The sequence below is a fragment of the Caloenas nicobarica genome, chromosome 2, assembly GCF_036013445.1.
Source record: "Caloenas nicobarica isolate bCalNic1 chromosome 2, bCalNic1.hap1, whole genome shotgun sequence".
Lineage (NCBI taxonomy): Eukaryota > Metazoa > Chordata > Aves > Columbiformes > Columbidae > Caloenas > Caloenas nicobarica.
In genome coordinates this window covers 2950003-2967172 of record NC_088246.1, presented here as the reverse complement: position 1 = coordinate 2967172, position 17170 = coordinate 2950003, and the positions used below count along the sequence as shown (strand labels likewise).

The window sequence follows — 17170 nt, the reverse complement described above, 5'->3', positions numbered from 1 at the left end:
AGGAAATGAGTAACAGTGAGGGTCGCGCTGCCTTTCCATGACCGGACCTTTGCCTCGGGGCTGCCTGGTGTAACCGGAGTTTCCTTCCACGTGCTGGGCACACCAGCTTCTAGGGGATGTGCATGAAGAAGGACTCTTAAGCTGTCTTTTCCAACGGAGAAACACTCAGGCAAAGCCTCCCAATGACATGTATATCATGTTGCTTTTCCTTCCCTCCAACCGCAGCGCTTATTGCCTGTTCTTCACCTGGAAGAGTTTGGGTGGGACGCTAAGGACATCCAACGTGACTCCAGAGCTGGTTCTTATCTCCCTAACTCTCCTTAGTGAAAGGCCTCTAGATGGGGCTTTAATGCAATATTGCATTAACATCCAGTGCTGAGCTGTGATTGCCCACAAAGCCTGGGGGCTGCTCAGCTTGGGGACACATGAGGTGGTGATACGGTGCCACCGCACCCCAACCATCGGCATGAGGGAACTGAGATATTCCCAGACCCTGGTGAATCATGCGGATTTGTGGAAGACATTTGTTGGATTGGATTTGATTCCTCCCCAGTATGTTTCAGCCCCCACCCCAAGGGATACTGAGGTTTGTGATGCGGAGCCACCAAATCTTATCCATGGATGTGCAAAGCTTTGCACAGTGCATTTCCACAAGGCTGTTTTGCAAAGGTTCAGTCAGGGACTGGGCTGAGCTGTTTTAGACAAAAATTAAAGCAGCTTGCCCCTCTCCTTCCCTCTTCCCCCATGCTTTTATTCTGAAAAGAAGTAGAACCCAAATAGTTTGCACAGTGCTGGAAATGCCTGAGCACACGGCCAGTGGTGGGAATAAATTCACTGAGTTCCCAGTGCTGCTCCAGGGGCTATTCCAGGACAAAAGGTTCGTCCCTATTAACCCACCCCCTGCATGGTTCCTGAATCAGTTTGTCCACGAACTATCTGAGTCAGAAACACAAACCCCACCGCGGTTATCCAAGGGTCTCGCTGTCTCATCACGCACCCAATTGCCACCTGCTGGGCACAGCTCTGTGAAGCTGAGCAGCTTAAACTCCCTCCCAGTGACGGTGGCTTTTGGGATGAGAGCCCAGCGCCAAGTGCCTGCGTGTCCTCCTGTCTGTGTCCCCATGGGGACACGTGGTGGTTCAGCAGCGTGACACACGCGCACGCTCAGGAGCGAAACCTTTTAGTTCTCGCGTGGCAGCGGGTGCAGAAACTACCTTCAGGATGACGACAGGGTGACGTCGACCGACCTGGAACAACGCTGCCACCGAGCACCAGTGACATTTAGGACATTAACTACTTCCCGGCCGGGGTGCTCATTGTGCTGCCCATACATTGGGGTCTCTGTGCTCCCCTCCACTGCACCAGCGATCACTGGGGTGCATCGCTCTTGCAAAGGGCTGGGAGTGTGTGCACAGGACTGCGTGATGCCTTTCCACATCTGGATCAGCCCTCGCCCATCTTGCCTCCGCAGGGCTGTCCAGCCTTTAAAAGACTGACAGGTGTGTCTAACCCTTGGATGACTGTCCAGCCCTTGCACAACTACCCATTTTTTGCACAATGGTTTATCACTACCTCAAGCCCTTGCATGCCTGGTTACTGCACACCTGGCCCTTGCACAGCTCATCAGTCCTTGCACATCCAAACTTTGCATGCCCAGTGTCAGGACAGAAGGCCAGCCCTGACACAACTGACCAGACCTTGCGCACCCAGCCCTTGCACAACATTCTGGCCCTTGCACACCCACCACAAACTCAGTGGCCCAGCCTTGGCACATCCAGCCCTTGCACACTCGAGTCCTGTACAACTGCTTGGCCCTAGCATAGTTGTCCAGCCCTTGCACAACTGGTGCTTGCACAACTGCCTATCCCTGGCACATCCAGCACTTGTGTGACTACCCAGCCCTTGCACAGCTGCCCACATGTGGCACATCCACCCCTGGCACTGCTGCCCATCCCTGGCACATTCAGCCCTTGCACGACTGTCCTGTCCTGGCATGTCCAGCCCTTGCAACACCACGCCTTCCACACCTTGCCCTTGCATGCCCACCTGACCTTTGCACAGCTGCCCATCTCTGGCGTACCCAGCCCTTGTGCACCCAGTCCTTGCACAGCTGGCTAGATGTGGCACATGCACCCCAGGCACAATTGCCCATCCCTATCACATTCAGCCCTTGCACACCCAGCTCTTGCACGATGGCCCGACCTTTCAACAGCTGCTCATGCCTGAAGTATCCCGCCCTTGCACAGCTGGCCAGTTGTGGCACATCTACCCCTTGCACAACTGCCCAACCCCTGCACAACTGCTCACCCCTGTCACATCCAGCCCTTGTATGACTACCCACCCCCTGCATAGCTGGCCAGATGTGACACATCTTCCCCTTGCACAACTGCACATCCCTGAAACGTCCAGCACTTGCATGATTACCTATCAATTGCACAGCAGCTCAGATGTGATACATCTTCCCCTTGGACAACTGCACATCCCTGAAACGTCCAGCACTTGCATGATTACCTATCAATTGCACAGCTGGCCAGATGTGACACATCTTCCCCTTGCACAACTGCACATCCCTGAAACGTCCAGCACTTGCATGATTACCTATCAATTGCACAGCTGGCCAGATGTGACACATTTTCCCCTTGCACAACTGCGCACCCCTGAAAAGTCCAGCCCTTGCCTGCTTACCTATCAATTGCACAGCAGCCCAGATGTGACACATCTTCCCCTTGCGCAGCTGCCCACTCCTGTCACATTGAGCCCTTGCACACCCATCCCTTGCACACCCAGCCCCGGGACACTCAAACCGGGGACACCCCGGCTGGGGACACCCCCCCCTCCTCTTCCCCGCCCTGTCCCGTTCTCTCCGCCCCGCCTCCCCCCCCCATCTCCCGCCTCCCCGGGGCGTGTCCCCCCGCCCCTCCGCCGCAGCCCCGCCCCGGCCCCGCCCCGCCCCGGTCCCGCCCCCCCCGCCGGCCGGGCTCTCGCCAGCGGCCGCGCTATAAGAAGCGGCGCGGGCGGCGGGGCCGCAGCGGGCGCGGCGGGGGAACGAGATGAGCAGCGCCGGCGCCGCCGCTGCAAGATGCTGGATGGACACGTCCTGCTGGGATGGCTCTTCTCCTGCGCGCTCCTAGGGCTGCTCGCCTGCGCCCCGCGGCCCTCCGCCGCCTACTTCGGGTAGGTGCCCGATGTGGACGCGCCCGCACCACCCCCCCTTCCCCGCCCCGGCTCCTCCTTTTTAACTTTTATTATATTTTTGGTTTTCTTCTTTTTTGCATTTTGTCCAGACAACCCGAGGTGGGGATGCTGCGTTCTTCCCCGCGGTGGGTGCTGGCATCCAATCCGCCGGCTCTGACAGCCGCCCAGGGAGAGGGGTACGGGGAGGGACAACCCCGTGTCTCTCTCCCGTCCCGCCGCTCGGAGCCGGGCGACTCCAATCCCCTGGGTGTTCTGCCGGGCTCTCCGGGAGCTGCAGGTTGCTGCCTTGCGGGGGCTGCCGCGCTTTTCCCAGGGGCCGCCGGCAGAAACTCTGCGGGCGACGGAGCGTCTGGTTCTGCCTTTCCCCGACGGGGCGGGCCGCGGTGATCTGCCCGGAGGGGACCCATAGTGGGGCGGCCAGGGGACCTCGGCTCCATGTGAGTGCTGTAACCTCCACCATCATGAGACAGCAGCAAAAAACCCTTTTTTTTTTTTTTTCTTTTATTCCCCCCCAATTTAAGCGCATGCTTCAACACCAGGTGCTCCAAGCCGCTCCCGACATCACATTATAATTTTTTTTTTTTTTGGGCGGGGGGGGCGGGTAGCGTGCTGCTGTCACCACCCTGGCACGGTGACAAAGGTTTCTTCCTGAAGGAGGTGAGGGTTCCGTGCGGGGGTTGAGCGCGGAGAGGTGCGGAGCCGGCGCGGAGCCTCCGCATCCCGGCAGCGCTCACCTGTGCGCGTTGCAGGGGCGCGGCCGGCAGGGGGCGCTACCGGTCCGGGCCGCACCTCGCAGGTGGATCCCGGTCCCTCCCATCGTTCCCCCCCAAGATCCCCCCTCGATCCCCCTTCCTTGGGCAGGGGGGGCTGAGCTGGTAGAGCCGAATAGAACCCACTCACCCCCTTTTTTTTTAACCGCCCCCGCAACCGCAGCCACATCATGATGCCCGCAGCAGAGGGTCCGCTTGGCTTTCCGTCTATGCAGCCCCCATTTTACTTTTTGGGGTGTCACTAAGATGCTTTGTAGCTGCTTTTAATCTTTTTATAAAGACTTATCCCCAAATGGGGCCGGTTAGTGAGGGGAGTGGGATGCGAGCACCTGATGAAGAGGTTTGGGCGCGAGTTTGCTCAAGGGTGATGGATCTTGCTGCTTTTTGGGATGTTGTGCTGTGACCGCTGGTAGGAGCCACTGGACCAGCACTGGAGAATGTTTTAGCAGACTTGAGGTTTCCCCCCCCCTCTTTCCAGTAAGACAAATCCTGGTGCTGAGGCTTGTCCATTGCTTGTGGTCTGGCAAAGTTTTCCAAACAGTGCTACTTACATCTTCTGTTTCCAACTCAAGAACCATTTAACTTCCTGCTTCTGGGGCTGGTTTGTGGGGAAACAGCCTGTCCTGTGTGCTCAGGTTTTTAGGAAAAGCCCTTTTATTTTCCCCCCAGCAGCACACAGAGGGCTGTACTGAGCCTGCTAGCTTGTCTGTCTGCCCAAGACCACCGGCACTGTGCAGTTGTACGATGCCTCAGGGACTGACATGGCTTGTAAGGAGTTTGGCTATAACTCTCACGTTAATCCACGTGGTGCTGGTATCTGCTGTAGGGCAGCAGGTAACTCATTCCAGTCGCTTGCTTCTGGGATTTCTCTTTTTGGCCTCGTGTGGCTGGTGTAGGTTTTAATTTCGGTGAAAACACGTTGAGCTGAGGGAAAGTGTGCTGCTAGGTCTGTCCTGACTGCTCTGGGTTATTCCCTCTGTCTCAGTGCAGCTGCTGTTTCTGATTTGAGACTCCCTCTCTGGCAATAAGGAGGGGAGAGGAGATGCTGCCAGATGTGCGCCCAGCCAGATGTGCACTTCGAGCGCTCCAGGGCTGCTGCGGTGTGCGGTGAAGTTTGCTTATGCAAAGCATCCTGCTCTCTGGTCAGAGCCACAGGGAAGGAGCAGCATCTGCTGCTAATCTCCTCTTTGTTCTTCCAAGAGGCTTAAAGCAGAGATTGCACTTGCTGAGCTGCTGGGGACATGGGGGAATAGTCAACGCTGAGGTCCAGGGTCCCTGCTAATCCCTAGTGATATGTGATCTAACAAGTGTGTGGAAGAGCTGAGCCCTCCTTGCTGTGGGCTTCTGTGTATTGATAAGAAAATAAAACTTACCTGGGAAAAGCTGTATGTCCCTGCAGAGCTCTTGGTGCCTCTGCAAGTGTTCTGTGAAGGCTGGTATTAGCCCTTCTTGCTATGCCTAGAGAGGAACTACTCCAGGTGAGGAAGCTACATCTGTATTCTAATAAATCATTCCTTAAAAGCCTGGATGCATCACCCTTTGCTTGGGGGCTGAGCTGGAATGAAGTGAACTCAGTTAATGTAACACCCTTTTTAAGCAGGGGAAGGGACACTCCTTCCCAGTCCAAAGCATCATCAAAGCCACCGTGCCACCTTTTGGTGGCCTGTTAGACCTTCTGCTCCTGGTGCCAGCATCCCCGTTGGAGGAGGTGGTGGGGAGCAGAGCACAGCAGGCGTCTGTGTTAAACAGATGTCACGCTGTAGCTGCAGCTTAGCTGCTCCGTTCCGCAGTCTGGTGGGGGATAGGGACAGCTGTGGATGATCCCTTCCCGCCCCCCCCCGGCCCCATCCCCAATGTCTTATTTCAGGGAAAGAATTCAGTGTCTCCAAATGCGTGGCCTGGTGCGGGAATTAGTGCACGGGGGACAGAAAAAACGGGCATGGTTACATGATAACGAGGTTGTGTCAGCATGTAGTTATGTCTGTGTCTGCCCCAAAGGGGCAGCTAGTGAGTGGGAGGGGACGCTGGGGTGGGAAGACCATGGCTGGAGGCCACTGCTTCTCTCCGCGTCTAGCTCTGGCATCTTGGAGGGATGCACAAGCAGCCAAAAATGATAAATGCCTTCTGGAAGTAGAGCTTGGTGTATGTGAGATAAAACAGTGGTGCATATGAGACCCTTGCTGCTGATTTGCTCCATCCCCAAGCTGCCTGGTTGGGACAGATGCTGAAGGTAACAGTTCACTGTCTGGGGTGAAGGGAAGGACAGGCTTGTCCCTTGCTTAGGGTGATGCCGGCAGCCTCAGTGCTGCTCCCTGGGTGTTGCTGACCTCCCTGGTGCAGGAGAGAAGCAGGTGCCACCTTGACCTGGAGCTGGTACACAGCAAAGGCAGGACCTGATGTGATGCTGGTGTGCAGCTGTGAGCAGAGCTGAGTCCCTATAGGCACCTACTCCGGCGGGATCTGTTAGCCCTAATTACTGGAAAGCATCTGGTTTCGGGGATGTGGTGATGCTACAGATCCTAAGTCTTCTCTAATACAAGTACCCTTGATGCTAGAGAGGAAAAAACATGCCTGCAAAACTGAGCAGGGCTTGATGGCTTGTGGTGTCACCCATCGTGATGTTTGATGATGAAGGGTGCATTTTAGGGTAGGAGCACGTATGGGAGACTATTACTGGCTGATTTTATACCAGAAGGGGAAGCACTGCATTGAGATAAGTGTCAGCCGAGACCGGCTTGTTGAGATGCACTGGCTGTTCCAAAAGTGAAGCCTGCTTTTTATGTTCAGCCATCTCCCCTGCAGCTGGGCTGTCTGAGAACTAATTTGCACCATATTACGACTGGCTGGCGGGGGTAGCTTGGAGCAGCCCCAGCCTGTTGGGATCCCTGAGAAAGCATTGCATTTCACTTTTCTCTCCGCTTTTCTTGTGCATGACAAGCTTTGGGTGTGGGTACCTCCCTTTCGTCTCTCAAATGTGGCTGGGGGGTGGTGGAAATGCTGTAGCAGCATCTGGGAATCGTGTTGGGTCTCGCAATACTGGGCTTTGGAAGTGGCAGATGACGAGATCAGCCGTGCTGGGGTGACAGGCTGATTAACTTCAGTCCCCCTGTGCACTGGTGTTAGTGGGAAGGCAAACTGGCCCATAGGAGCTTGCTGCCTGGTCTGTGGCTCTGAGGTTGCAACCTGTCCAGGCCATAAATCAAATCCCCTCTATTTCTTTCTGATTTACGGTCTGACTCAGTTTTGATGCGCCTCCCTCCGTTTTTTTTCCTGTGTTTTTTTTTCTTGGTGGTTTCTGCAGCTCAGAGTTTTGCTCGGCTTTCCTCCCGCAGCAGAAGGAGCTGAGCAGCTCTGCTCCCTCTGCAAAAAACACTTGTCAAGACAAGTAGTAATGTTACAAGTGGCTCATGCTTACATAGTGTTTATATTGACAGATTGCAATGTTCTTCGTAAATGTAACCGATCCGTACGCTGCACGCAGGCAACAGGAACCCTGAAATGCCTGAGTGGGGTAGAGGGAGGGAGGGGGAGCATAACTTGTCCCAATTTACCAACACATCACTAGTGAGAGCAGGTTCCTTACTGCATGGTAGGGTTTTTTTTTTTAGTGTGGGAAGTGCAATATATTTTTGTCTCCATTGACAGATGCAGAACAGATACCTTGCTGTGCTTTAGGTGCTGCTGGGGTAGAAATTTTAAATGCCCTGCCATTCAGGGCGTGTTTCTGCTAAAATTACTTAAAATACTGAAGTTGAAGGGGGGTATTCAGGGGCTGCGACCACCCTGATGGAGTGGGCTCTTAATGGGGCTGCGATTTCGCACGAATTGTTGAACTTTGTCACTACAAGTGTGTGGCATCAGCTGGAATGTCATGTCCAATAAAAGCAAGCCCACCGGTGCTGGCAGGCTTTGCTGCCTGATTTTTTTTTTTTTTAAATTTTTATTTTATTTTATTTTTTTTTTCCCCCGGCCTGTGGGATATGCTAGGTGCTAACACGGCTTGTTGCTTATCAAGAATTTCTCTACCTGTCACTTGATGGTGGTGTGGGGCCACACGTTTTTGCTTTCGGCCGGAGGCATGTGAACTTCTCCGGGAAGCTGTTGGCGTCGCCAGGCCACAGCGCGTTGGCTTTTTCCAGACGCACCGGTCGTCTCTGGCGTGTGTGTGTGTGTGTGAGAGATGGAGCAGCTGGTTCTCAGCTACAGCCCCCCCAACCACCCAGAAAAAAAAAAAAAACAAAAAAACACAAAAAAAACCAAAACCCAACAAAACCACAAAAACCTGGAGTCGGGTGGTGAGGGAGGAATGTGGCACGCAGGCAAAACACAGCTGGAGCGTAAGGAGGCAGCTCCCGAGGCTGGGAGAGCGGCTTTGCCATCGCACCCTGCGGCATTCTGCCTTTTTCTAGGTGGAGATGCTGGTTTTTAAGGTGCTGGATTACTGGTTTTCCTTTGAATAGGAGGGGTGTGCCTGGCTTTTAAAATTTGTGGTTTTCTTTTTTTCCCCTCTGCTGCTTCTGAGCTGAGTGAATTGTCATGTAGAGACTGACCTGAGTCCCAGCTTCTCCCCCAAAGTTGGTCTTTTTGGGTCGTTTCAAAGAAGTGTTTAACCCCTGTTCCTTTGCAAAGGGGGAACCCCGTGCCCACAAGAAGCATTTGCGTTGTAGATGCTTGAAGGTGGCACTGGATATGATGAAGTGCCATAAAGGTGGTGACAAACCCAGGAGCATTTGGAAAGGAGTAACTGTGTGTGCAGCTTATGTCTGCCAGACCTGCATTTTCAGCCCTGGGGACCAGGGGCTGTCCCAAATCGGGCTGGGAAGTAGCTGAAAACTCCTTCCACCTGCAGCATACTTAAAGGATGGAGCAAAAATTTATTCAGAAAGGGATTGGTATGTCTTAGACTTACATATTTAATTGACCACATTGCTTGGGGCTTGGGAACCACTATGTTGTGCCTCAGTTTCCCTTATTGGACAGACAGAGGAGCTCTTTCTGTCTGAGCTCAACTAATGGTGAACGTTCTGTATGGCCTCTGTTCAAATATTACATGGGTTTTTTTTGCAGGGGTCACCAGTGCTACAGATGCCTCCTTAGGGGAGCAAGATGGCTTGTTAGGAGAATATTCAGTGTATACTTGGCAAAGCAGGAGGCCAGTGACTTTCTGTAGTGTGACTGGTGATGCAGAACTGGAGACCAGGAATCTATAGGACTCTGGTCTCCTGGTGAAAGGCCTGGTCAATGATTAACTTGCTTTCTGGAAGCTGCGAACAACAATAAAAGGGAGTCCAGCCCCACAACCCCAACACAAAAAGCCCATGAGTGTTTAATAATTAAAGGCTTGTGCTTTATCGCAGAGTAATGAGAATCGCCTTAAGGCTTATTCAGTGGTAGGTAATTGAATTAGGTTGTGGGACTGGGAAGGGGGAGGGTTATATGGAAGTTCTGGAAGACTACATGGAGAAGCCAATGTGATGCTCCTTAGTTTGAATCTTTCTGACCAGACTGGTTTTTGTCAGTCTCTGCTGCTTTCTTAATTTTTTGGTCTGTTTAATCCACTGTTCTTGCAGACTTGGTGTAACTGCCTCCCGGAGAAGATGCTCCTGTCCCAGGGATGCTCCATTCCCTTCCTTTAGGGAGATGCTGGCAGTGTTTTTATTCCTGGTGTTTTCCTTGGTGAAATGTTGATATTTAAATGCTCCTTGAGATTTTTTTTTTTTTGTGGAAAAGCCCAGCCAGAAGACACTGAACTATGCTATCTGTATTCATGGAGGAGTCTGACAAGCCAGAGGAGATACCGAACCACTGAGCATCACCAGTGTTCCCAGTGCAAGAGACAGTTTCTGATGTGGAGCTGACCAGAGCTGCACAGGGTGGTGGGACTGAGAAAGCTCAGAAGAACTGAGAGCTAAACTTCCCTGCCCGGTCTCTCATGTTCCTGTGCATAGTGGCTTTCTACGACATTGTTAGGTTGGAGGAGGGTTTTGAGGGTTTTTTTGGAGACTGAGATGTTACACTGGAATATTCTGGTGTGAGAAACTGTGGTGAACATGGGCTCAGGCCACCAGATGTGTAAGGACTTCCGCTTCCTGAAGCCTGATATAGACCCTCTGCTCCAGTCTCATAGAACAATGTGGCACCTTCAAGGCTTGGGTTCTCTGGTCACTTGAGTTTTCTAGAGTACAAATGGGACAACTCATCTTAATGTTTGCTGCCTGAGGCATTTGAGAGAAGGCTCTGAGCAACCTGGTCTGGGTGAAGATGTCCCTGCTCATGACAGGGGTTGGACTAGATGCGCATTAAAGTTCCTTTCCAACCCAGACTATTCTATGATTCTCTTCTGTTGTGCATGTGAAGGTGCTCTCACGCAGGTACAGCTACCTCCTGGAGAAAGCACCTCTTGGGTGGGATGGAACTTGCTTACTTTGTACCAAAAGCCTATGTTAGACATTAATTGCTTTACCCCAAATTCCCTGACTGTCCAGGTAGCAACCTGCCAGCTTCCCAGTGCTTCCCTGAGGGTATGTGTTGAAGCAATCCAAGAAGTCTCATGTACCTGGCTTTCCAGGCTGCAAACATGCCGAGCCTCTGGCTTCCCTCCATGATGAAGCAGCCTTTCCTCTGCGCAGCCAAAAAAAGCTCTCTGGTGGCTTGTAGCGTGTTAACGCAATTGGTTTCTCAGTCTGAGTGAGAAGGGCTGTTGCTTGTGCTGTTAAATGCTGACGGGAGGCTACTGGTGCTGCAGGTCCCAGAGCAGCACGTGGTCTGGCTGCAGGCAGGACAGGTAGGGTATATTTTTCTCAACTTACTGGACCCAGGACCATCTCAGGACAAGTTGAGTAGGAGCTAAAAATTATGATGGTGTTGGGTGGAAAAGGGTTAACCCTTTAGAAGCTGTTTTTCCCCTCTGTTTTTAAGTGCGCGTTTTAAGGTTCCCTCAGAATCGTGTCTGTAAGTGCTAAGTCTTATCTCTTGAGATACTATCATAAAATACACTTATGAAGTTTATCAGCTCAGTAAGCTTTACGTTTTATTGTAATGCGTGTTTGCACTGTGCTAAGTGGAACAGGGAGTATTTTGACTACATGGATAAACATAGCAGTTACGGGATTTGCTTTAGCTGATAGAAAAATCTATTCTGACTTTTTCCCTTAGCTGTTGCAGAGAATGGATCAAGCAGCTCCTGCACGTGCTATGTGGTCTTCCAGTCCGCTTGCGACGTTAAATCATTCTCCTCTAAGGTGTGGGGAGTAATTTGTTAATTCAGTTGCTGAAGGATTTCTTTTGGGGGAAGGGGAAACGACAGGTTAAAAAAGCTTGAACTCTTCCTTTGGAAAGAACACAGAGCAGAACAGCTCTTCTATACATCCACTGTAGAACATGCAAACTCAACAGTATCTGACATTAATGCTGAGTCTGTGCTGGCTTGGAAGGCAGCATGGAGCACGCAGGCCAGGTTGATGGGATGTCAGGCTGTATGGGAGCTGGCATGAGTTTTATGAGCATATTTATTTGGCGTAGCTCATTAAAATGGCATTAATTGTATAGCCAGATGCTTATGGAGTTTGGGGAGAACTAGGCTTGCTCCGACTTCTGCATTTGCTGTGCACTGGATGGACAAGTTTCACAATTGTAGCAAAAGTTTCCTTTCTTGGAAAAACTGTTCTGAGTCTTCCAGAGACGAAAGTAGCATAATTGGCCATTTACTGTACATAGCAGGAGGTAACTTGTGCTGTGGAGCAACATGTGATTTCCCCTACATGTGAATGAAGTACTGAGATGCCTGTAGGAGTATCTGAGCTTTGCTTAAAACCCTGTCAAATGGCCCCATCAGGCTAAGACAGTCCTGGGAAGACTGGGCAGAAGTTTAGCCAGAACCTTGGTCCGCTGTTGAACTAGTCTGAAATCAAATTGTGGAGCAACCTCCCAAAGCAAGTAGGGTCAAGACCAAGTCCTTTTGGACTCCTGGAAGAGGTCAGCTGAGGATCACAAGTTACATTCCATCTGCTCTTGGTCTACTTAATTTTTTTTTTGCCATTGTTGGAGTCCAGCAAAATTAAGCTTCCTTTGAGGTATGCAAGGGTGTGTTTTGAGTCTGACCCTTGGGTGATGCCTTCATGTGTAGCATGTGAGTAGGTGGGACAGGCTGCCAAGATGAATTACTTGGATGCACAGAACTCATGGCTTGACACTGGGTTTCCTGCTTCTGTATCTTAAGCATCTCTTAATTTCTTCCCAAATTTCTTAATTTCTTCCCAAAAGGAAGACATCCCTGGAGACATCCCAGGCCAGGCTGGACTCTGAGCAACCTGATTTGGGTGAAGATGTCCCTGCTCATGGCAGGAGTGGGACTGGATGAGCTTTGAAGGTCCTTTCCAACCCAAACTATTCTATGATCAGAGTGTCTGGGAGCCAAGTTCAGCTCAGAGTGGGGTTTTCACCTTGGAGCCAGGGCAGCTGGTGGGAGTGGATACCTGGGAGACATTTGAGTGGTTGCACTTAGAATAAGGATCCAACTTTGGCAAATCCTTTTGGGCTGGCTCCATTGGTGTTGGCTACAGGGACCTCTCCCAGGGTAATCAATGACTTAATTGGAACTTGGCCAGCTCAGGGACACAAAGTTCAGCTCATGGCTCTGCTGCAAGCCCAGCTGTGCTACAGTTCTCCAGGGCTGCCCACCTCTTCTGACAAGAAACCCTATCCTGGAGCCTAAACCCCTCTGGGGACAGTTGACCAGAACTGATACTTTATTTAAAAGAACTGACTTGTTTTGCTTCATCTTGACAAAGTTCTTTTCTAGACCTAATCCTCTTCCAGTGTAAGGTGAGATCTTGAAAACCTGGCAATCGTAGAGCAGAGCTTTCTATCTGCATCTCTGGGGCTCTCTGTAATCAAAGGTGAGGGGGCAGGCAGGGATGTTTTTGGCCTCTGTCAAAGATAAGTCTCCTGCTGGGAGCTCACAGGGAGCTATTTCCCAGTCTGTGGTTAGCAAGTTGATCTGACAGGCCAGAGGTGAAACAGCCACTCGAGCCCAATTACAGGGTCTAACCAAAGATCCAACACTTCCTTGGGCTCATTAGCACGGCTGCGTTGCATCCCTGGTGACTATTTCTATCTTCTGGCTTGTCCCATGTTGACTCTGGAAATCCAGAGGCTTAGCATGAGTTTGAAGAGAGGACTGAAGCCGAAGAGCTGCTTTTTGGGAGAGCGAACTGGACTAAACAAGGCTTTGAGCAGTCTGGGCAGTCAGCATTACGTGGCTACTCTGTTTTGCCTGATTGACGCCATAGTCTCTAGCTGTTTTTTGTCGCGGATAAAAATGTGTTTATAGGCACAGATGTGTCTCTGCAAGGTGCAGGAGAGATGTTGTACCAAAGAAATAGCATTTGGAGGGGAATGGGGCCAAGCATAATCCTGCATTTGTCTCTTGAGCTTGCAGAGGGATCAACAACCGTGCAGAAACAAATCTCACTAAATGTAGTGGAGTTGCCTTGAAACTGCATCTTTGTCCCCAGGGAGCCTGTGGTCCCAGTTTTCCCCAGTGCACGGACTGGGTTCCCTGTTGGCCGTCCCAGACACTGCCTCATGGGAGGTACTAGAGGAAGAGAAGGGCATCCTCCCTCAGCACTGCAGCCCTTGAGGTGCTTGCTTGGGCTGCTGCAAAGCTCATGGAACAACTGAGAGCTGGCGCTGGGAGGGAGGAGGTGAGCTCGAAGGCTTGGCCTTTTCTGACTCATTGCTTTGGGACGTCACCAAGCTCGATGACCCTGTTATGTGCTGACACTGGCTGTATTTTTACCATGTCCCCTAGCAGCTGGCTGGAGTTGGCATCTCTCCCTTGCAGACCATGCTGTAGGCTGGAGGGCACACCTCGTGGTGTGGAGGTGGCTGGTGACCCCATCTGCTCCCAGAAGCTGACTGCTCCAGCGTGGACCGTGGTGGGAGGCTGGTGAGCTGCTCCCAGGGATGCTGTGCTTCAGCTGATGTTGGATAGATCAGAGGGAGGGGCAGTTGGGTTGTCTTATCCAAACAAATGCTCTTGCCTGCTTGCGTGAAGCTGTTTATTTTGTTACCAGAGCTCTTTGGTGCTCTCCTTTCAACTGAAGTGGCTCTAAAGCTGGTGTCTGATCTGTCTGGATGTATTCAGAGGCTGGGGAAAGTTTTACCTTGTTGCTCCATGAGGGTGAAGGGAGCAGAGAGATTGCCAGGCATCTGCATGGCTTTGGGCACATTCCTTAACCCCAGGGTACTTCAGCTTGTAAAATGGGGCTGTTCTCAGGGAGAGCAGACTGTGAGCAGGGACTTGGTGAACATCCCTTGGCTTTTCTCGGGACACCAAAGAGCTGCAGGGTCAGGGACTTGGTGAGCATCCCTTGGCTCTTCTCGGGACCCCAAAGAGCTGCAGGGTCAGGGACTTCGTGAACATCCCTTGGCTCTTCTCGGGACCCCAAAGGGCTGTTGCACTAGGGACCATACCTGAAAGTGTCTGATGAAGCAGAGCCCTTTGACTGGGTTGGAGTTACTTCTCCTGTTCCAGCAATAAAAAAGGGTGCAATAAAGACATATGTATTGGGGCATCTACTGATGGCTTAGTGATCTCTGAACTTATAACAAGCAGGAAACCCCTAGCTTCAGCCTGTGAGATCTGACTGCGAAATGGACCTTGTAGCTGAGACTTCATTTTAGGGGTGCAGCGTTGTACCCACTATATTTTTCCAAATGCTGGGAGATGCATGGCTGGATTTTCAGTGCAGCTGCTGCCCTTGCATAAGGCACCAGCCACACATCGCTTTTGCTGCTGTCAGCTGCCTGAGCGCCTCTGTTTATGCATCTAAAACTTGAAGGGCTGGAGAAGGAAGAAATCTGACCAGTGCAATGGAAACCTTCAATTCCCTGCAGTCCCAGGAGGAGAAGAGTAGCTTCAGGCTGGAGCTAGGCATGAACTTCATTTGTACACTGCCTCGCCTCTCCAGGGGGAGCAGCCAGGAAAAATATCAACAGTTCCATTAAAAAGTCTGCTGGTTTGCTAAAGTAGTGGAATAAACATACCTGTAGGCATAACGGCCTGAACCGCACAGGAAACATTAACTAGAAACGAACACACGCAGACTTGCTCCCTCTCCCCCTGTATATCGACCAGATAAAAAAAAAAATACTGTGCATCCATGGTAATGTGTAAATCAAACAGCAGCTGGGGGGATTATTCTTAGCTGGGGAAGAACTGGCTTGGATCAAACAGAGGGGCTCGGTGCTTTCCTAGAAAGGCAAAACCTGTGCTGAGCCTGCCCTGTGCCGCTGCCTGGTTTGGGGGAAGAACTGCAGTAGAAACTGAGGCAAGATGGGATTTGGGGTGGTTGTTTGCTCTCTCTGATTTTTATTGCCACTTCTTAGCTTCTTTCTGTGGGAACTGTGTGGGGCTGAACTGCTAGGACAAGGGGTGATGGTTTTAAACTAAAGGAGGGGAGATTCAGGCCAGACATGAGGAAGACTTTTTGACGCTGAGGGTGGTGAGAGCCTGGCCCAGGTTGGCCAGAGAGGTGGTGGCTGAACCATCCCTGGAGACATCCCAGGCCAGGCTGGACGGGGCTCTGAGCAACCTGAGCTGGTGCAGATGTCCCTGCTCATGGCAGGGGGCGCACTGGGTGAGCTTTGAAGGTCCCTTCCAACCCAAGCTATTCTGTCATTCTATAACCAGTTGAGTCCAGCTGAAAAACCAGGGTGGAAACCAGTGGGAAACTGGTTAACACCCTTGCTTGGAGAGTTTGGATAAGACAACCCTTGCTTGCAGGAGAGTGGAATGTGTGTGATATAGCACTAAATGGGGAAACCAAGCCCACCCAGCCATCAGTGTATGGTGGAGGTGGTCCCTTCAGTCCTCCACTGAGCTCACAACACATCTCCTGACATCTCTGGGGCAGGGGGAATGGAGATCTGCAAAACTGCATTATACGTTTCAGCGAAGTGATGTGACCTTCAAGCTCGAATGGGAGGTGCTGCCAGTGCTTTTTTGGACAAGCAACCTGGTCCCTGAGCTGCCCATAAAAACAGCTTCCCCTTGGCCATACCCAGCATATACTGTATGTACAAGAAAATGCATGTGGAAAATGCTTTCAGTTGCAACCAGATGGCACCTGTCAAGCACAACTAGACATTTCTATTAGTGTTCTTGAGTGTCTTGGACCACTCCCAGCCTCTGGATAGCAAAATAGCCCTGCTGTAGCTGTCCTCCCAGAGGCAGATTGATGTGATTATTGCATGCTAGAGACAGTCCCTGTGCTCCCAGGCCTCATCTGCACAGCCACTTTAGCACAACTAATCTGAACTGACTTTTAAAGTGGATTAGTTCAATTACTCTTAACTAGCCCTGGTGGAAACACTCTCCTTGGGGGATTAAAGATGCTTAATTCACTTTAACATACTTTATTTCCATGCAAATCAGGCTAAACTGAATTAAGAGCACTTTAGAGCCTTGCGTGGAGGCACTTCTTCAAAATTGATGTGGTTTAACCACCCCACTTTGCATTCCTGTGCTCAATTCATTCCAGTTAGCCTTCCTGAAGTGTCCCCTTACAGATGACTAATATAGGCAGCCTCTGGGATATAAACCTGCAAACACATTACCTTAGGCTGATGTGTGAACCGGCTCCTGTATCTGCTGATTCAGTGCTTAAAATTGTCCAACTAGGGTTTTTTAGAGATGTTTGCTCTCCTTTTGTTTTTTTTTTCACTCTTCATTTTTCTTTTCCAGATTTTGCCTTTTTTTCTTCAAACCAAGCTCTTTGCTTTTTCACTTAAAAATGCAGAGCAGTGAGTCACACAGCAGTTTTTCTTTGCTGCACTTAACTCGCTGGATAAAATATAAAATGGGAGTACTTCAACAGTGCACTCATCCTCTTAGCTCAGTAATTTAACTCTCCAGTTGAAGATGAGCTGTGGTTGTGAAAGAGATTGGCCTCTGTTTCCCTGAAGCTTAAATGAAAAATAGACATTATATGTGTGATGCCTTGGGCAAGCGGGCAGAATAATTCTTTGCTTTGGGGAGAGCTGGGCAGGACAGGGGTTTTCGTTTGTGTTTTAAGTGTCAGATGATGCGTGTGTTGGGGAAAAGAGGGGAATCCTGCCAGCACCAAGTGAGGGGAAGATCCCTGAGCAGGAGGAGGGGAAATTATCGTGATATAATTTTTTCCCTTCATGCAGACCTTAAA

The 17170-nt window shown here is 51.1% G+C and overlaps 1 protein-coding gene across 1 annotated transcript in view; it reads left to right on the top strand.

Annotated features, from left to right (window-relative positions):
• The first annotated feature begins 2993 nt into the window (after nt 1-2993).
• The window catches only part of WNT9A (Wnt family member 9A), a 60457-nt gene continuing 46280 nt past the window's right edge, over nt 2994-17170 (top strand). The window contains exon 1 of the mRNA XM_065629338.1: nt 2994-3174. Coding sequence (XP_065485410.1) covers nt 3080-3174 — 95 coding nt within the window. The 5' untranslated portion in view covers nt 2994-3079. The remainder of the gene's footprint in view (nt 3175-17170) is intronic.